Raw genomic sequence first — 20,053 nt, 5'->3', positions numbered from 1 at the left:
TGAGGATGAATGGAGAGGCAATTTACAGTACCTACTTGAATGCCCAGCAGCAACCCAAACTCAGTGTCAGACAAAGATGGAAACCAGTAGCACCTCTCTCTCTGTTCCTAAGAGATGGTGAAGACCTGCTAGATTTGAACACGACACGTTAAATTCATCACTTGTTACATCACAGCGACAATTCCAAATTTCACATGAATTCATCGGATTGCTTTGTAGTGCACCCATCTAGCCGTCTCGTAGGTCGGGGTGAAATTCCTGAGATTATTAGGAAATCTAATAAAACCAATGTTGTTTTGGCCGATTACATTGCACTCCACGAGGAGACTGTGTGGCAGGCTGACTACCTGTTATGCGAGTGCAGCAAGGAGCCAAGGTAAGGTGCTAGCTAGCCTTAAACGTATCTTATAAAAAACAATCAATCTTAACTTAATCACTAGTTAACTACATATGGTTGATGATATTACTAGTTTATCTAGCTTGTCCTGCGCATATAATCGATGCGGTGCCAGTTAATTTATCATTGAATCAAAGCCTACTTCGCCAAACGGGTGATTTAACAAGCGCATTTGCGAAAAAAGCACTGTCGTTGCACCAATGTGTACCTAACCATAAACATCAACGCTTTCTTAAAATCAATACACAAGTATATATTTTTAAACCTGCATATTTAGTTAATATTGCCTCCTAGCATGAATTTCTTTTAACTAGGGAAATTGTGTCACTTCTCTTGCGTTCTGTGCAACAGAGTCAGGGTATATGCAGCAGTTTGGGCCAACTGGCTTGTTGCGAACTGCGTGAAGACTATTTCTTCCTAACAAAGACAGCCAACTTCGCCAAACGGGGGATGATTTAATGAAAGCGCATTTGCGATAAAAGCGCAATCGTTGCACGAATGTACCTAACCATAAACATCAATGCCTTTCTTAAAATCAATACACAGAAGTATATATTTTTAAACCTGCATATTTAGTTAAAAGAAATTCATGTTAGCAGGCAATATTAAACTAGGGAAATTGTGTCACTTCTCTTGTGTTCATTGCACGCAGAGTCAACAGTCTGGGCCACCTGGCTCGTTGCGAACTAATTTCCCATAATTATACGTAATTATAACATAACATTGAAGGTTGTGCAATGTAACAGTAATATTTAGACTTATGGATGCCACCCGTTAGATAAAATACAGAACTGTTCCGTATTTCACTGAAAGAATAAACGTTTTGTTTTCGAAATGATTGTTTCCGGATTTGACCATATTAATGACCTACGGTTCGTATTTCTGTGTGCTATTATATTATAATTAAGCCTATGATTTGATAGAGCAGTCTGGCTGAGCGGTGGTAGGCAGCAGCAGGCCCGTAAGCATTCATTCAAACAGCACTTTACTGCGTTTGCCAGCAGCTCTTCGCAATGCTTCAAGCATTGCACTGTTTATGACTTCAAGCCTATCAACTCCCGAGATTAGGCTGGCAATACTAAAGTACCTATTTGAACATCCAAAAGTGAAACGTGTATGAAATACAAATGGTATAGAGAGAAATAGTCCTATAATAACTATAACCTAAAACTTCTTACCTGGGAATATTGAAGACTCATGTTAAAAGGAGCCACCAGCTTTCATATGTTCTCATGTTCTGAGCAAGGAACTTTTTTTTTTTTTTTTACATGGCACATATTGCACTTTTACTTTCTTCTCCAACACTTTGTTTTTGCATTATTTAAACCCAATTGAACATGTTTCATTATTTATTTGAGACTAAATTGATTTTATTGATGTATTATATTAAGTTAAAATAAAAGTGTTCAATGTTCATTTAGTATTGTTGTAATTGTCATTATTACAAATATATATATACAAAAATGGGCTAATTAATTGGTATCGTCTTTTTTTGGTCCTCCAATAATCGGTTTCTGTATCGGCGTTGAAAAATCCTAATCGTCGATCTCTACTTGAGATAGCTGTTTTTCAGTCTCTCGGTCCCAGCTTTGATGCACCTGTACTTGCCTCGCTTTCTGGATGGTAGCGGGGTGAACATGAAGTGGCTCAGGTGGTTGTTGTCCTTGATGATCTTTTTGGCCTTCCTGTGACATCTTGTGCTGTAGGTGTCTTGGAGGGCAGGTAGTGTGCCCCCGGTGATGCGTTGTGTAGACCGCACCACCCTCTGGAGAGCCTTGCAGTTGAGGGTGGTGCAGTTGCCGTACCAGGCGGTGATACAGCCCGACAGGATGCTCTCGATTGTGTGTCTGTAAAAGTTTGTCAGGGTTTTAGGTGACAAGCCAAATTTCTTCAGCCTCCTTCAGCCTCAAAACTTTGGAAATTAAATAATTTGGGTCATTGACGTCCTTGAAAAGCTGATAACGCTTAGCCTAGAGACAAGTGTTAGTCCTTTGGTGAATACAGGAAAATACACACCCCCTATGAAGGAGAAGATGCATCCCTGTCTTGAATGATTGACTACGGTACCTCACAGGAGACAATCTAATAATGCGTCACAATCCGTTCCATCCACCTTTCCACTGCTCATCATGACTCTCCCAGATTGGATGGAAACTCTTTAAACCTAATAAGGAGTGTATTCCCAGACACAATCATGTTATTGATGTCTTCTGGGCTAAAGGCCATCAAACATAGAAGTGCTCCTCCTTGGTAGAGTTACAGATTGGACAGAAGGCTGTCTTCAGGGCTACGATGCTGTTCTGCTCCTGATGAGTCATTGCTGGTGTGAGCAGCTCTCTCTCTTATGCTATATTGGTCATGGTCTATTATAGTCCAGTCTGAGAACTCGGCACATGGCACTTAGGCTATGAAACTTCATATGGGAAATCTGGTCAGTTATGTTCCCACCTTTCCCTCTATAAACTAGCTCACTGCTGTGCTTCTGGGCCCTTACTTTGGGTCAACCTCATGCTCTGCCTCTTACTGTGTGGCAGCCCCATGCTCTGCCTCTTACTGTGTGGCAGCCCCATGCTCTGCCTCTTACTGTGTGGCAGCCCCATGCTCTGCCTCTTACTGTGGGTCAGCCCCATGCTCTGCCTCTTACTGTGGGTCAGCCCCATGCTCTGCCTCTTACTGTGGGTCAGCCCCATGCTCTGCCTCTTACTGTGTGGCAGCCCCATGCTCTGCCTCTTACTGTGGGTCAGCCCCATGCTCTGCTTCTGTGGGTCACCCCTATGCCCCTTACTGTGGGTCTACCCATGCTCTGCCTCTTGCTGTGGGCCACCCCTATGCCCCTTACTGTGGGTCTGCCCATGCTCTGCCTCTTACTGTGGGCCACCCCTATGCCCCTTACTGTGGGTCAGCCCCATGCTCTGCCTCTTACTGTGGGTCTACCCATGCTCTGCCTCTTGCTGTGGGCCACCCCTATGCCCCTTACTGTGGGTCTGCCCATGCTCTGCCTCTTACTGTGGGTCACCCCTATGCCCCTTACTGTGTGTCAGCCCCATGCTCTGCCGCTTACTGTGGGTCAGCCCCATGCTCTGCCTCTTACTGTGGATCAGCCCCTTGCTCTGCCTTGGTGAAAAGAGCCCAGTCCTCGTCAGACTCACAGCCAGAACAGACCACAAAGGTCTATCTGTCGTCAGTGGTCTCCGCCGGAGCCCAGAGGAAGGGACTCACTGCAGAAGGGAAGGGAGCTGATGGCCTTTGTCTTATCTGTGGTACTCCAGCTTTGCCAGGCATGTGACACAGCTGAGAGGCCTGAGGAGGCGCTGATGCTGGCAGCCGAACCACAGTTAGTTCCCATGATCTCACACCTCACCACCCCCCACCTCAACACCCCCCTTACGCTCCTCTCTACTGCCACTCTCTGGTGCAAACCTGGCCGGCAGCCACGAACTTGGGTTCATTTGGAGCCCACTGCTTCCGGGGACTGATCGGATGCCTCCCATTGTGTCAGTTTGGTCTGGTGGCAGACAGTGCTTTATGTGGTGTATACGAGTGCGAGGAATGAAGTCTTAGAAACATGATCTGGTGGCAATTACTTGGACTACTAGCATGAATCTTTACATACTAAATGTATTATAACTCTGTAATATGATCATAATGATCAATACTTTGTATTTATGTATATTTTATCTAAATGTTTTTTTATTTTATTTTTTGAGTGGCAGCCCACAGGTAAATATGAACTGAATATTAAATTATATTAATTTGTATATTGTACCTGTACCCTCCCCCCCAATGAAAGACTTACAAAATATATGAAACTGTGGTTACAAAAAATCTAAAATATTTCCATCACCTATTAACTGGACAGATGTTAAGTCATGTACATTAGCGTCAACCACCAGTACTGTGTAGAGCTGTTCTGATTCTCCAGTAACTTACTCTAATCTGAAGAAGTTATGCAACCCAATGTCAAATCTGCTTACAATGAATGAAATCCAGTCGAGTTAAGAAAATTAAATCAAACCAGCTGTTCCCTGGACACCATATGTGAATTGATTGCCCCCCATCAAACTTCAGAACTCCTGCTGTTAGGCGACCTAAACTGGGACATGCTTAACACCCCGGCCATCCTACAATCTAAGCTTGATGCCCTCAATCTCACACAAATTATCAATGAACCTACCAGGTACAACCCCAAATCCGTAAACACAGGCACCCTCATAGATATCATCCTAACCAACCTGCCCTCCAAATACACCTCTGCTGTCTTCAACCAGGATCTCAGCGATCACTGCCTCATTGCTTGCGTCCGTAATGGGTCTGCTGTCAAATGACCACCCCTCATCACTGTCAAACGCTCCCGAAAACACTTCAGCGAGCAGGCCTTCTTAAAAGACCTGGCCCGGATATCCGGGAAGGATATTGACCTCATTCCGTCAGTAGAAGATGCCTGATTATTCTTTAAAAGTGTTTTCCTCACCATCTTAAATAAGCATGCCCCATTCAAAAAATGTAGAACCAGGAATAGATGTAGCCCGTGGTTCACTGCAGACCTGACTGCCGTTGACCAGCACAAAAACATCCTGTGGCGTACAGCATTAGCATCAAATAGCCCCCGCGATATGCAACTTTTCAGGGAAGTTAGGAACCAATATACACAGGCAGTTAGGAAAGCAAAGGCTAGCTTTTTCAAACAGAAATTTGCACCCTGCAGCACAAACTCCAAAAAGTTCTGGGACACAATAATTGAGAATTTCAATAAGTATTGTTCTACAGCTGGCCATGCTTTCCACCTGGCCACCCCTACGCTGGTCAACACCCCTGCACCCCCCACAGCAACTTGCCCAAGCCTCCCCCATTTCTCCTTCACCCAAATCCAGATAGCTTATTCTGAAAGAGCTGCAAAATCTGGACCCCTACAAATCAGCCGGGCTAGACAATCTGGACCCTCTCTTCCTAAAGTAATCTGCCGAAATTGTTGCAACCCCTATTACTAGCTTGTTCAACCTCTTTCGTATCGTCTGAGATCCCCAAAGATTGGAAAGCTGCCGCGGTCATCCCCCTCTTCAAAGGGGAGACACTCTAGACCCAAACTGCTACAGACCTATATCTATCCTACCCTGCCTTTCTAAGGTCTTCGAAAGCCAAGTTAAACAGATCACCGACCATTTCGAATCCCACCGTACCTACTCCGCTATGCAATCTGGTTTCAAAGCTGGTCATGGGTGCACCTCAGCCACGCTCAAGGTCCTAAACGATAGATATCATAACCGCCATCGATAAGAGACAATACTGTGCAGCTGTATTCATCGACCTGGCCAAGGCCATATAACTCTCCTTCCGTGGCCTCCAACTGCTCTTAAATGCAAGTAAAACTAAATGCATGCTCTTCAACCGATCGCTGCCCGCACCTGCCCTCCCGTCCAGCATCACTACTCTGGACGGTTCTGACTTGTGGAATATGTGGACAACTCCAAATACCTAGGTGTCTGGTTAGACTGTAAACTCTCCTTCCAGACTCACATTAAGCATCTCCAATCCAAAATTAAATCTAGAATCGGTTTCCTATTTCGCAACAAAGCATCATTCACTCATGCTGCCAAATATACCCTTGTAAAATTGACTATCCTGCCGATCCTTGACTTCGGCGATGTCTTTTACAAAATAGCCCCCAACACTCTACTCAGCAAAATGGATTCAGTCTATCACAGTGCCATCCATTTTGTCACCAAAGCCCCATATACTACCCACCACTGCGACCTTTATGCTCTCGTTGGCTGGCCCTCGCTTCATATTCGTCGCCAAACCCACTGGCAACAGGTCATCTATAAGTATTTGCCAGGTTAAACCCCGCCTTATCTCAGTTCACTGGTCATCATAACAGCACCCATCCGTAGCATGCGCTCCAGCAGGTATATCTCACTGGTCACCCCCAAAGCCAATTCCTCATTGGCCCCCTTTCCTTCCTGTTATCTGCTGCCAATGACTTGAACTAATTTCAACAATCACTGAAGCTGGATACCCATATCTCCCTCACTAACTTTAAGCACCAGCTGTCAGAGCAGCTCACAGATCACTGCACCTGTACATAGCCCATCTGTAAATAGCCCATCCAACTTCCTCATCCCCATACTGTTATTTCTTTTTTCTTTTTTACTCCTTTGTACTCCAGTATCTCTACTTGCACATTCATCTTTTGCACATCTATCATTCCAGTTTTTAATTGCTAAATTGTAATTGTTTTGCCACTATGGCCTATTTATTGCCTACCTCGCTTATCTTACCTCATTTTCACACACTGTATATAGACTTTTTTCCTATTGTGTTATTGACTGTATGTTTGTTTACTCCATGTGTAACTCTGTGTTGTTGTTTGTGTCACACTGCTTTGCTTTATCTTGGCCAGGTTGCAGTCGCAGTTGTAAATGAGAACTTGTTCTCAACTAGCCTACCTGGTTAAATAAAGGTGAAATAAAAACATGTAATAAAAAACCCATTGTGGTGCCCTCGTTCACCTCAGCCAATTAGATGAGAAGGAGCTCCGTGATTGGCTTGTTGTCGGCAACCTGTCTCAACCTCACTGTCACTTCAAATGGCTCCCTCCTGCTTCTTTCTCCTCTCTCTCTCTCCTCTATTTCCTGCTGACTGTAAATCACATTGATGCTCTGCCTTCTTCCTAGAGAGCTGTGTTTCTGTCATCAGCCAACCAGTTCAGTGATACAGGGCTCTAAAATAACAAGACTGTACATACAGGGAAAGATGGCATTTGGTTGCAGTATTGCGCCTACCGTGGTCTGACTGAGTTCAATGAGTTCATGTGTAAACTGTTTTCACATAGGCTACATGTACATGATGGACATAGCCGACATACAGCCTTAGAAAAAAAGGTGCTAATTAGAACCCTTTTGGTTTCCATGTATAACCCTTTCCACAGAAGGTTCTACATGGAATCAAAAAGAGTTCTACCTGGAACCAAAAGGGGTTCTATGGGGACAGCCGAAGAACCCTTTTGGAACTCTTTTTTTCTAAGAGTGTAGCTTTCAGCAGTTTTACGCTCAGCTTCCCTCAATTCCCCAGCCTAATAGCGACAAGGTACACTGTCAGCCCTTATCTCTGTAATGCAGAGGTTTGGCACTACAAAGCTTTCCTTTGAAAGACTCCTCGATTCCTCCTCCATTTTGTGTGCCTCAGAACACCTGTGAAATGTCTGGATCCTGAGGCTTTTGAAATGTTTAGTGAAATTACATTTCGTTCCTGGTGCAGACAATGACCTTCAACCTGTTTGAAGGGAGTATCTCATTCGATGGCAAACTCACCAAGCTCAGTAAAGTTGGCTATGTTCTGTAAAATGACTTTGGTGTACGTCTGTCAGTGATACATTTGGTACAAGAACTCATTTCATTTTGAAAGAGGGATTTTGGGGATTGGGCCATTGCCCGATGAGTATGCTAAATGCTGACACTGTGTATAATTTCTCTCTCTCTCTCTTTCTCTCTCTTTCTCTCCCCACCCATTTCTCTATTTCCCTCTCTCCCCCTCTCTCTCTCCCTCTTTCTCTCTCCCTCCCAGACCGAGAGGACCAATCAATTCTCTGCACGTGAGTAACCTCTGAGCCTTGTCTGCCCAGCCCTTTTCTTCTCTCTTTCCGTGTAACTGTGTTGCATGGGTTGCTGGATTTACAGGAAAGTGTCTTCTCAGTTTGATTCCTCGCATCCAGCCTGCATACCACACGTCACTGGTTTGGACCAGATGGTTTAGAAAGGCCATGCAGCGCCAGCTTAATTGCATAACATTCACGACTCAATTATCTTTGTTATGCGCGTCTCTTCATCACCTAGTTGTCCCGAAAATGAAATGGGGAAATGACCTGCTGCATTGCATTCCTGCAGAAGCTCTATTCAACTACGAATGAAGTGTAGCCTATTGAAGCCGACATGAATGTACTTAGCACTGATTATAGGTCGAAAGAGGAATCGATTGAATTGAACTAGAACAGAGCCAGAGGCCTCTATAGCTATTTCAAAAGGAGCAACTTAGTGACACAGAACAGTGAGACAGACACTTACGGGAAAGAGACTTAGGCTTGGGGCAGGGAAGCTGGGAAGCTGGGAAATGTTTGGTATTTCTGGCGCGCACACACACACACACACACTTTACCCTTTACCCTTTACCCGTTGGCTGTATTCCAGTCTAGCGCCCAATATCTACAGATGACATTAATGCTGCCAAGAAACATGTCAGCGTGGCATCTCATTGTAAGCCCCTGTGACAGGCCTACACCGATGATGTGTAAAAGAGTATACAGGGTAAAGTTTCTCCAGGTGTGTGTGTTCTCTCCCTGCGCTGGTCTGAACCCAATCCACCACCACCCAAAATGTCCCTGGAGCCGCCAGGGCTACAAGCCACCAGTCAACACATATTTTCCTAACCTCTCACCATACATGACTAAGTCTGGAAGCATGGAAGAATTTGGATGGATGTCGGAAGTGTGGCTTGAACACTATCATAAAATCTCACATCTGCTCTGATGCTTTTATATGCCAACTGTGACAAACACACACACACACACACACACACACACACACACACACACACACACACTGTAGGAGATGGTGGTCATAGCAATGTAAATGCTGCACAGAGATGCCATGTGATTGTAAGTCAGTCCCTGAGAATATGAGTCGTCTCCTCTGCAGCAAGGCGAACCAACCTGAGGAATCTAACACTTAAAGTTCAATGCCAACCTCATGGACATTGACGCAATCACTCACTCACGGTCTGTGTCTAAAATAGCACCCTATAGCACCCATGCCTATATAGTGCACTACTTTTGACCAGAGCCCCTTCATTTCAGACGCAGCCAGAAACACCCTCTGTTCCCGGTGGTTATTGAGCTCAACACTAAACACACAACTCATCAGCCATACAACATATTCATAATACTAGACTAGACTACGATAGGACTTCACCACATAGCCAGGTAAGGGGAATATGAAAGAAACAACACATTACTTTGTTATGGTAATTCGTTTTACACTCAGTGAGTATTCAGGGGCCTTGTCATTTATTTGAGGATCATCATGTCGTTAGTTTTATTTTGCAGATCATTTTGCTCAAATAGATATAACCTAGCATTGAGCTTGAGATCTGGGAGAAGGTTCAATGGTAACCACCCGCGATTATGTAGAATGAGTACCTATTTTAAAACCACTGGTATGCATTGTGTGTTGACGTTACTGTACAGTAAGTGTCACTTGGGGATAGGATTCTTTCTGCATGGCTTGAAGAGCTTGCAAAAACATACTTCCTTGCTCTAAAGCTGTCATCGCTGTGGGTCCGTGAGTCCCGCCCTCAACCACAGCCGCTGAACTAAACTAGCGCAAAGAAAATAAACAGCACATATAGATACACAAAAGCCCAGCTACACACCGCCTCATCCGATAAACCTTGCAACTGTGGTTTATTTTCATTCATTTGTTGTTTAGCGGAGTTGCAGGGAGCAGAGCGTGGCTAGCTCTCTCAATCCCAGCTCCAGTCTGTTTATGGAGTTTCCCAAGTGCCATAATCTCCTCGCAAAAACATCTGCCAGTCAGAAAGACAGTTCCGACACGCACGCACGCACGCACGCACACACACACACACACACACACACGCACGCACACACACACACACACACACACACACACACACACACACACACACACACACACACACACACACACACACACACACACACACACACACACACACACACACACACACACACACACACACACACACGCACACTTCATTCATCCCCATCTACTAACCTAGGAATCTGTCTTGTGTGTTTTCTATCTTCTCAGAGGTGAATCTGGTGCTGGAAAGACAGAAAACACTAAAAAGGTCATCCAGTACCTTGCACATGTGGCTTCCTCCCATAAAGGAAAAAAAGACCACAGCATTCCTGTAACTGTAAGTTTCTGTCTTTTCTTTCTCTATATTCCCCCTGCCATGTTTATCTCCCTACCACACCTCTAGATCTCCCCCTAAGCTCTGTTCTAAATGTCACAGTTACAGTATGTCTTTCTATTGAGGGGTAACTGATGAAAGAGGAGAGTTAACAACTTGTACGGCCCACAATGTCCCCCTAATACCAGGCCAGTCTGATCCACAATGTCCCCCTAATACCAGGCCAGTCTGATCCACAAAATCCCGTAATACCAGGCCAGTCTGATCCACAAAGTCCCCTAATACCAGGCCAGTCTGATCCACAAAGTCCCCTAATACCAGGCCAGTCTGATCCACAAAGTCCCCTAATACCAGGACAGTCTGATCCACAAAGTCCCCTAATACCAGGCCAGTCTGATCCACAATGTCCCACTAATTCCAGGACAGTTTGATCCACAATGTCCCTCTAATACCAGGGCAGTTTGATCCACAATGTCCCCCTAATACCAGGATAGTTTTATCCACAATGTCCCCCTAATACCAGGATAGTTTTAAGCACAATGTCCCCCTAATACCAGGCCAGTCTAATTCACAATGTCCCCCTAATACCAAGCCAGTCTAATTCACAATGCCCCTCTAATACCAGGCCAGTCTGAGTCACAATGTCCGCCTTATACCAAGCCAGACTAATTCACAATGTCCCTCTAATAGCAGGCCAGTCTGAGCCACAATGTCCCCCTAATACCAGGCCAGTTTGATCCACAATGTCCCCCTAATACCAGGTCAGTGTAATCCACAATGTCCCCTAAATGCCAGGCCAGTTTGATCCACAATGTCCCCCTAATACCAGGTCAGTGTAATCCACAATGTCCCCCTAAATGTCAGGCCAGTTTGATCCACAATGTCCCCCTAATACCAGGTCAGTTTAATCCACAATGTCCCCCTAAATGCCAGGCCAGTTTGATCCACAATGTCCCCCTAATACTAGGTCAGTCTAATTCACAATGTCCCCCTAATACCAGGATAGTTTTATCCACAATGTCCCCCTAATACTAGGATAGTTTTACGCACAATGTCCCCCTAATACCAAGCCAGTCTAATTCACAATGCCCCTCTAATACCAGGCCAGTCTGAGTCACAATGTCCCCCTTATACCAAGCCAGTCTAATTCACAATGTCCCCCTAATACCAGGCCAGTCTGAGCGACAATGTCCCCCTAATACCAGGCCAGTTTGATCCACAATGTCCCCCTAATACCAGGTCAGTGTAATCCACAATGTCCCCCTAAATGTAAGGCCAGTTTGATCCACAATGTCCCCCTAATACCAGGTCAGTTTAATCCACAATGTCCCCCTAAATGCCAGGCCAGTTTGATCCACAATGTCCCCCTAATACCAGGTCAGTGTAATCCATAATGTCCCCCTAAATGCCAGGCCAGTTTGATCCACAATGTCCCCCTAATACCAGGATAGTTTTATCCACAATGTCCCCCTAATACCAGGATAGTTTTATCCACAATGTCCCCCTAATACCAGGATAGTTTTATCCACAATGTCCCTCTAATACAGGACAGTTTGATCCACAATGTCCCTCTAATACCAGGACAGTTTGATCCACAATGTCCCTCTAATACCAGGATAGTTTTATCCACAATGTCCCCCTAATACCAGGATAGTTTTATCCACAATGTCCCCCTAATACCAGGCCAGTCTAATTCACAATGTCCCCCTAATACCAAGCCAGTCTAATTCACAATGACCCTCTAATACCAGGCCAGTCTGAGCCACAGTCTGAGTCACAATGTCCCCCTAATACCAAGCCAGACTAATTCACAATGTCCCTCTAATACCAGGCCAGTCTGAGCCACAATGTCCCCCTAATAACAGGCCAGTTTGATCCACAATGTCCCCCTAATACCAGGTCAGTTTAATCCATAATGTCCCCCTAAATGCCAGGCCAGTTTGATCCACAATGTCCACCTAATACCAGGCCAGTCTGATCCACAATGTCCACCTAATACCAGGCCAGTCTGATCCACAAAGTCCCCTAATACCAGGCCAGTCTGATCCACAAAGTCCCCTAATACCAGGCCAGTCTGATCCACAAAGTCCCCTAATACCGGGCCAGTCTGATCCACAATGTCCCCCTAATATCAGGCCAGTCTGATCCACAAAGTTCCCTAATACCAGGCCAGTTTAATCCACAATGTCCCCCTAATACCTGGCCAGTCTAATTCACAATGTCCCCCTAATACCAGGATAGTTTTATCCACAATGTCCCTCTAATACAGGACAGTTTGATCCACAATGTCCCTCTAATACCAGGACAGTTTGATCCACAATGTCCCTCTAATACCAGGATAGTTTTATCCACAATGTCCCCCTAATACCAGGATAGTTTTATCCACAATGTCCCCCTAATACCAGGCCAGTCTAATTCACAATGTCCCCCTAATACCAAGCCAGTCTAATTCACAATGACCCTCTAATACCAGGCCAGTCTGAGCCACAGTCTGAGTCACAATGTCCCCCTAATACCAAGCCAGACTAATTCACAATGTCCCTCTAATACCAGGCCAGTCTGAGCCACAATGTCCCCCTAATAACAGGCCAGTTTGATCCACAATGTCCCCCTAATACCAGGTCAGTTTAATCCATAATGTCCCCCTAAATGCCAGGCCAGTTTGATCCACAATGTCCACCTAATACCAGGCCAGTCTGATCCACAATGTCCACCTAATACCAGGCCAGTCTGATCCACAAAGTCCCCTAATACCAGGCCAGTCTGATCCACAAAGTCCCCTAATACCAGGCCAGTCTGATCCACAAAGTCCCCTAATACCGGGCCAGTCTGATCCACAATGTCCCCCTAATATCAGGCCAGTCTGATCCACAAAGTTCCCTAATACCAGGCCAGTTTAATCCACAATGTCCCCCTAATACCTGGCCAGTCTAATTCACAATGTCCCCCTAATACCAGGATAGTTTTATCCACAATGTCCCCCTAATACTAGGATAGTTTTAAGCACAATGTCCCCCTAATACCAAGCCAGTCTAATTCACAATGCCCCTCTAATACCAGGCCAGTCTGAGTCACAATGTCCCCCTTATACCAAGCCAGTCTAATTCACAATGTCCCCCTAATACCAGGCCAGTCTGAGCGACAATGTCCCCCTAATACCAGGCCAGTTTGATCCACAATGTCCCCCTAATACCAGGTCAGTTTAATCCACAATGTCCCCCTAAATGCCAGGCCAGTTTTATCCACAATGTCCACCTAATACCAGGTCAGTGTAATCCACAATGTCCCCCTAAATGCCAGGCCAGTTTGATCCACAATGTCCCCCTAATACCAGGATAGTTTTATCCACAATGTCCCCCTAATACCAGGATAGTTTTATCCACAATGTCCCCCTAATACCAGGATAGTTTTATCCACAATGTCCCTCTAATACCAGGACAGTTTGATCCACAATGTCCCTCTAATACCAGGACAGTTTGATCCACAATGTCCCTCTAATACCAGGATAGTTTGATCCACAATGTCCCCCTAATACCAGGATAGTTTTATCCACAATGTCCCCCTAATACCAGGCCAGTCTAATTCACAATGTCCCCCTAATACCAAGCCAGTCTAATTCACAATGACCCTCTAATACCAGGCCAGTCTGAGCCACAGTCTGAGACACAATGTCCCCCTAATACCAAGCCAGACTAATTCACAATGTCCCTCTAATACCAGGCCAGTCTGAGCCACAATGTCCCCCTAATAACAGAACAGTTTGATCCACAATGTCCCCCTAATACCAGGTCAGTTTAATCCATAATGTCCCCCTAAATGCCAGGCCAGTTTGATCCACAATGTCCACCTAATACCAGGCCAGTCTGATCCACAATGTCCACCTAATACCAGGCCAGTCTGATCCACAAAGTCCCCTAATACCAGGCCAGTCTGATCCACAAAGTCCCCTAATACCAGGCCAGTCTGATCCACAAAGTCCCCTAATACCGGGCCAGTCTGATCCACAATGTCCCCCTAATATCAGGCCAGTCTGATCCACAAAGTTCCCTAATACCAGGCCAGTTTAATCCACAATGTCCCCCTAATACCTGGCCAGTCTAATTCACAATGTCCCCCTAATACCAGGATAGTTTTATCCACAATGTCCCCCTAATACTAGGATAGTTTTAAGCACAATGTCCCCCTAATACCAAGCCAGTCTAATTCACAATGCCCCTCTAATACCAGGCCAGTCTGAGTCACAATGTCCCCCTTATACCAAGCCAGTCTAATTCACAATGTCCCCCTAATACCAGGCCAGTCTGAGCGACAATGTCCCCCTAATACCAGGCCAGTTTGATCCACAATGTCCCCCTAATACCAGGTCAGTGTAATCCACAATGTCCCCCTAAATGTCAGGCCAGTTTGATCCACAATGTCCCCCTAATACCAGGTCAGTTTAATCCACAATGTCCCCCTAAATGCCAGGCCAGTTTGATCCACAATGTCCCCCTAATACCAGGTCAGTGTAATCCACAATGTCCCCCTAAATGCCAGGCCAGTTTGATCCACAATGTCCCCCTAATACCAGGATAGTTTTATCCACAATGTCCCTCTAATACCAGGACAGTTTGATCCACAATGTCCCTCTAATACCAGGACAGTTTGATCCACAATGTCCCCCTAATACCAGGTCAGTGTAATCCATAATGTCCCCCTAAATGCCAGGCCAGTTTGATCCACAATGTCCCCCTAATACCAGGATAGTTTTATCCACAATGTCCCCCTAATACCAGGATAGTTTTATCCACAATGTCCCCCTAATACCAGGATAGTTTTATCCACAATGTCCCTCTAATACAGGACAGTTTGATCCACAATGTCCCTCTAATACCAGGACAGTTTGATCCACAATGTCCCTCTAATACCAGGATAGTTTTATCCACAATGTCCCCCTAATACCAGGATAGTTTTATCCACAATGTCCCCCTAATACCAGGCCAGTCTAATTCACAATGTCCCCCTAATACCAAGCCAGTCTAATTCACAATGACCCTCTAATACCAGGCCAGTCTGAGCCACAGTCTGAGTCACAATGTCCCCCTAATACCAAGCCAGACTAATTCACAATGTCCCTCTAATACCAGGCCAGTCTGAGCCACAATGTCCCCCTAATAACAGGCCAGTTTGATCCACAATGTCCCCCTAATACCAGGTCAGTTTAATCCATAATGTCCCCCTAAATGCCAGGCCAGTTTGATCCACAATGTCCACCTAATACCAGGCCAGTCTGATCCACAATGTCCACCTAATACCAGGCCAGTCTGATCCACAAAGTCCCCTAATACCAGGCCAGTCTGATCCACAAAGTCCCCTAATACCAGGCCAGTCTGATCCACAAAGTCCCCTAATACCGGGCCAGTCTGATCCACAATGTCCCCCTAATATCAGGCCAGTCTGATCCACAAAGTTCCCTAATACCAGGCCAGTTTAATCCACAATGTCCCCCTAATACCTGGCCAGTCTAATTCACAATGTCCCCCTAATACCAGGATAGTTTTATCCACAATGTCCCCCTAATACTAGGATAGTTTTAAGCACAATGTCCCCCTAATACCAAGCCAGTCTAATTCACAATGCCCCTCTAATACCAGGCCAGTCTGAGTCACAATGTCCCCCTTATACCAAGCCAGTCTAATTCACAATGTCCCCCTAATACCAGGCCAGTCTGAGCGACAATGTCCCCCTAATACCAGGCCAGTTTGATCCACAATGTCCCCCTAATACCAGGTCAGTTTAATCCACAATGTCCCCCTAAATGCCAGGCCAGTTTTATCCACAATGTCCCCCTAATACCAGGTCAGTGTAATCCACAATGTCCCCCTAAATGCCAGGCCAGTTTGATCCACAATGTCCCCCTAATACCAGGATAGTTTTATCCACAATGTCCCCCTAATACCAGGATAGTTTTATCCACAATGTCCCCCTAATACCAGGATAGTTTTATCCACAATGTCCCTCTAATACCAGGACAGTTTGATCCACAATGTCCCTCTAATACCAGGACAGTTTGATCCACAATGTCCCTCTAATACCAGGATAGTTTTATCCACAATGTCCCCCTAATACCAGGATAGTTTTATCCACAATGTCCCCCTAATACCAGGCCAGTCTAATTCACAATGTCCCCCTAATACCAAGCCAGTCTAATTCACAATGACCCTCTAATACCAGGCCAGTCTGAGCCACAGTCTGAGACACAATGTCCCCCTAATACCAAGCCAGACTAATTCACAATGTCCCTCTAATACCAGGATAGTTTTATCCACAATGTCCCCCTAATACCAGGCCAGTCTAATTCACAATGTCCCCCTAATACCAAGCCAGTCTAATTCACAATGACCCTCTAATACCAGGCCAGTCTGAGCCACAGTCTGAGTCACAATGTCCCCCTAATACCAAGCCAGACTAATTCACAATGTCCCTCTAATACCAGGCCAGTCTGAGCCACAATGTCCCCCTAATAACAGGCCAGTTTGATCCACAATGTCCCCCTAATACCAGGTCAGTTTAATCCATAATGTCCCCCTAAATGCCAGGCCAGTTTGATCCACAATGTCCACCTAATACCAGGCCAGTCTGATCCACAATGTCCACCTAATACCAGGCCAGTCTGATCCACAAAGTCCCCTAATACCAGGCCAGTCTGATCCACAAAGTCCCCTAATACCAGGCCAGTCTGATCCACAAAGTCCCCTAATACCGGGCCAGTCTGATCCACAATGTCCCCCTAATATCAGGCCAGTCTGATCCACAAAGTTCCCTAATACCAGGCCAGTTTAATCCACAATGTCCCCCTAATACCTGGCCAGTCTAATTCACAATGTCCCCCTAATACCAGGATAGTTTTATCCACAATGTCCCCCTAATACCAGGTCAGTTTAATCCATAATGTCCCCCTAAATGCCAGGCCAGTTTGATCCACAATGTCCACCTAATACCAGGCCAGTCTGAGCCACAATGTCCCCCTAATAACAGGCCAGTTTGATCCACAATGTCCCCCTAATACCAGGTCAGTTTAATCCATAATGTCCCCCTAAATGCCAGGCCAGTTTGATCCACAATGTCCACCTAATACCAGGCCAGTCTGATCCACAATGTCCACCTAATACCAGGCCAGTCTGATCCACAATGTCCCCCTAATACCAGGTCAGTGTAATCCACAATGTCCCCCTAAATGTCAGGCCAGTTTGATCCACAATGTCCCCCTAATACCAGGTCAGTTTAATCCACAATGTCCCCCTAAATGCCAGGCCAGTTTGATCCACAATGTCCCCCTAATACCAGGTCAGTGTAATCCACAATGTCCCCCTAAATGCCAGGCCAGTTTGATCCACAATGTCCCCCTCATACCAGGATAGTTTTATCCACAATGTCCCTCTAATACCAGGACAGTTTGATCCACAATGTCCCTCTAATACCAGGACAGTTTGATCCACAATGTCCCTCTAATACCAGGATAGTTTTATCCACAATGTCCCCCTAATACCAGGATAGTTTTATCCACAATGTCCCCCTAATACCAGGCCAGTCTAATTCACAATGTCCCCCTAATACCAAGCCAGTCTAATTCACAATGACCCTCTAATACCAGGCCAGTCTGAGCCACAGTCTGAGACACAATGTCCCCCTAATACCAAGCCAGACTAATTCACAATGTCCCTCTAATACCAGGCCAGTCTGAGCCACAATGTCCCCCTAATAACAGGCCAGTTTGATCCACAATGTCCCCCTAATACCAGGTCAGTTTAATCCATAATGTCCCCCTAAATGCCAGGCCAGTTTGATCCACAATGTCCCCCTAATACCAGGCCAGTTTAATCTACAATATCCCCCTAATACCAGGCCAGTTTGATCCACAATGTCCCCCTAATACCAGGTCAGTTTAATCCACAATGTCCCCCTAAATGCCAGGCCAGTTTGATCCACAATGTCCCCCTAATACCAGGACAGTTTGATCCACAATGTCCTCCTTATAACAGGCCAGTCTGATCCACTGGTATTTAAAGTGCAGTGGATTAACTCCAACTCCAACCCAAAATTAATTTCATTTAATTTGCGATTTTCATGAATAGTTAACGTTGCGTTATGGTAATGAGCTTGAGTCTGTATTCACGATCCCGGATCCGGGATGGGGAGATCAGAGAGGTTAATCCATATCAGATAGATCCATATGATAATGGGGGCATAATCATTAGAGGACAACAGTGTCTGACAGTGGACATGGGCTGTGCGATGAGGTCACGAAAGGGTCAGGTCCTTCTGTAGTTATGTGATGCTGGAACATTACCACGGCAGTCAAAAATAGGCTCATTAAGCAATAAGGCACGAGTGGGTGGGGTATATGGCCAATATATCACAGCTAAGGGCTGTTCTTAGGCACGACACAACGCGGAGCTATTATAAACTGGTTACCAACTTAATTAGAACAGTAAAAATACATGTTTTGTCATACCCGGGGTATACAGTGTGATATACCATGGCTTTCAGCCAATCAGCATTCAGGGCTCGAACCACCCAGTTTATAAAAATGTACCAATTGATAAAATGTGCCAATATATACAGGATGTTTTTTTGCATAACATGCCTGTAAATGTGTTAAGAATCCATATAGACGCGCTCCAGTCCCATGATGTGTGTTGCCAAAGTGAACACATCCTACAGTAGCACCTATAGTGGGCTCTATAGATTGCGCTGGCGTGCACAACCCTCTAACATATTTGCGTTTGTTTATTTGCAACAAACAGCCAGAGTCGCCTAAACCAGTAAAACTACAGGCAAGTCTTTACACTTTCTTCTCAACACCTCGTTCATGTGCATGTTGCATCACCAACTTTCTTCTCCCAAACGGACCTACTGTTATGTAAAGCTAGTGGCAATTTAATATATTTATGTCTTGTGAAATGGTGCCATTGGTTATTTTCTTGCACACTGTGAAGAATGCAGAGTATGTGTAATGTTGACATCTGCGCAAGAATTAGACAAACAAAGTTTGGGTATTGACCCAGATTCTCTTTCTATCAGGCGGAAAATAATCATGTCGTAAGTAAACTTTAAATCTGGCATGAATATTTATGTGAATGCAGCTTTTCCATGTATACCTGTGGACCAATGCAATGTACTGTACTGTAAAATGTGCTTGCAAATGTTGTAATTCCACACTAGATGAAAGTCATATACATGTCTTTGTTGTGTTTGGTCACCACCAGTCAAAGTTTGGCAGACAATGCCGTACTATGTGAGCTATTTTTGAACAATGCCGAGTAGAAGTTGAGCAGTAAGACGTTGAAATAGAGATGAAGGCATATATTCCTGAGTCTGAAGATGGAACTGACACACACAGACACACGTTCTTCTATCCTCGTGGGGACCTAAAATGTATTTCCATTTAAAATCCTATTTTCCTTAACCCCTAAACCCAACCGTAATGCCTAACCCTAACTCTAATTGTAACCCTAAACCTAACCCCTAAGCTTAAAGTAGCCTTTGTCCTCATGAGGACGTGGGAAATGTCTCCACAAGGGAGAATTTTCCTCGTTTTACTATCCTTGTGAGGGACATTTGGACATTTCAGTTCCCCACGAGGATCAGAAGAACAAGACCAGAAACACACACGAGGTCAGTTAATGGACATTACTGAAAAGCAGACTGTCTGGCTGTGGTTGTCATTACAGT

General features: G+C 45.2%; 1 protein-coding gene across 6 annotated transcripts in view; it reads left to right on the top strand.

Annotated features, from left to right (window-relative positions):
- Window positions 1-20,053, top strand: part of LOC110495112 (myosin-10) — a 99,601-nt gene that overhangs the window by 39,212 nt on the left and 40,336 nt on the right. For 2 of the 6 annotated variants that reach the window (XM_036949468.1, XM_036949467.1), the window contains exons 4-5: window positions 7,958-7,985; window positions 10,234-10,342. In XM_036949468.1, coding sequence (XP_036805363.1) covers window positions 7,958-7,985; window positions 10,234-10,342 — 137 coding nt within the window. Of the gene's footprint in view, window positions 1-7,957; window positions 7,986-10,233; window positions 10,343-19,125; window positions 19,156-19,402; window positions 19,421-20,053 lie in introns of all 6 variants that reach the window. The other 4 variants (XM_036949464.1, XM_036949463.1, XM_036949466.1 and 1 more) reach the window with 4 other exon arrangements.

Source organism: Oncorhynchus mykiss, chromosome 17 (genome assembly GCF_013265735.2).
Source record: "Oncorhynchus mykiss isolate Arlee chromosome 17, USDA_OmykA_1.1, whole genome shotgun sequence".
NCBI classification, from domain to species: Eukaryota; Metazoa; Chordata; class Actinopteri; order Salmoniformes; family Salmonidae; genus Oncorhynchus; species Oncorhynchus mykiss.
Note: the sequence above shows the minus strand (reverse complement) of the source record. Positions and strands in the feature narration are given on the sequence as shown.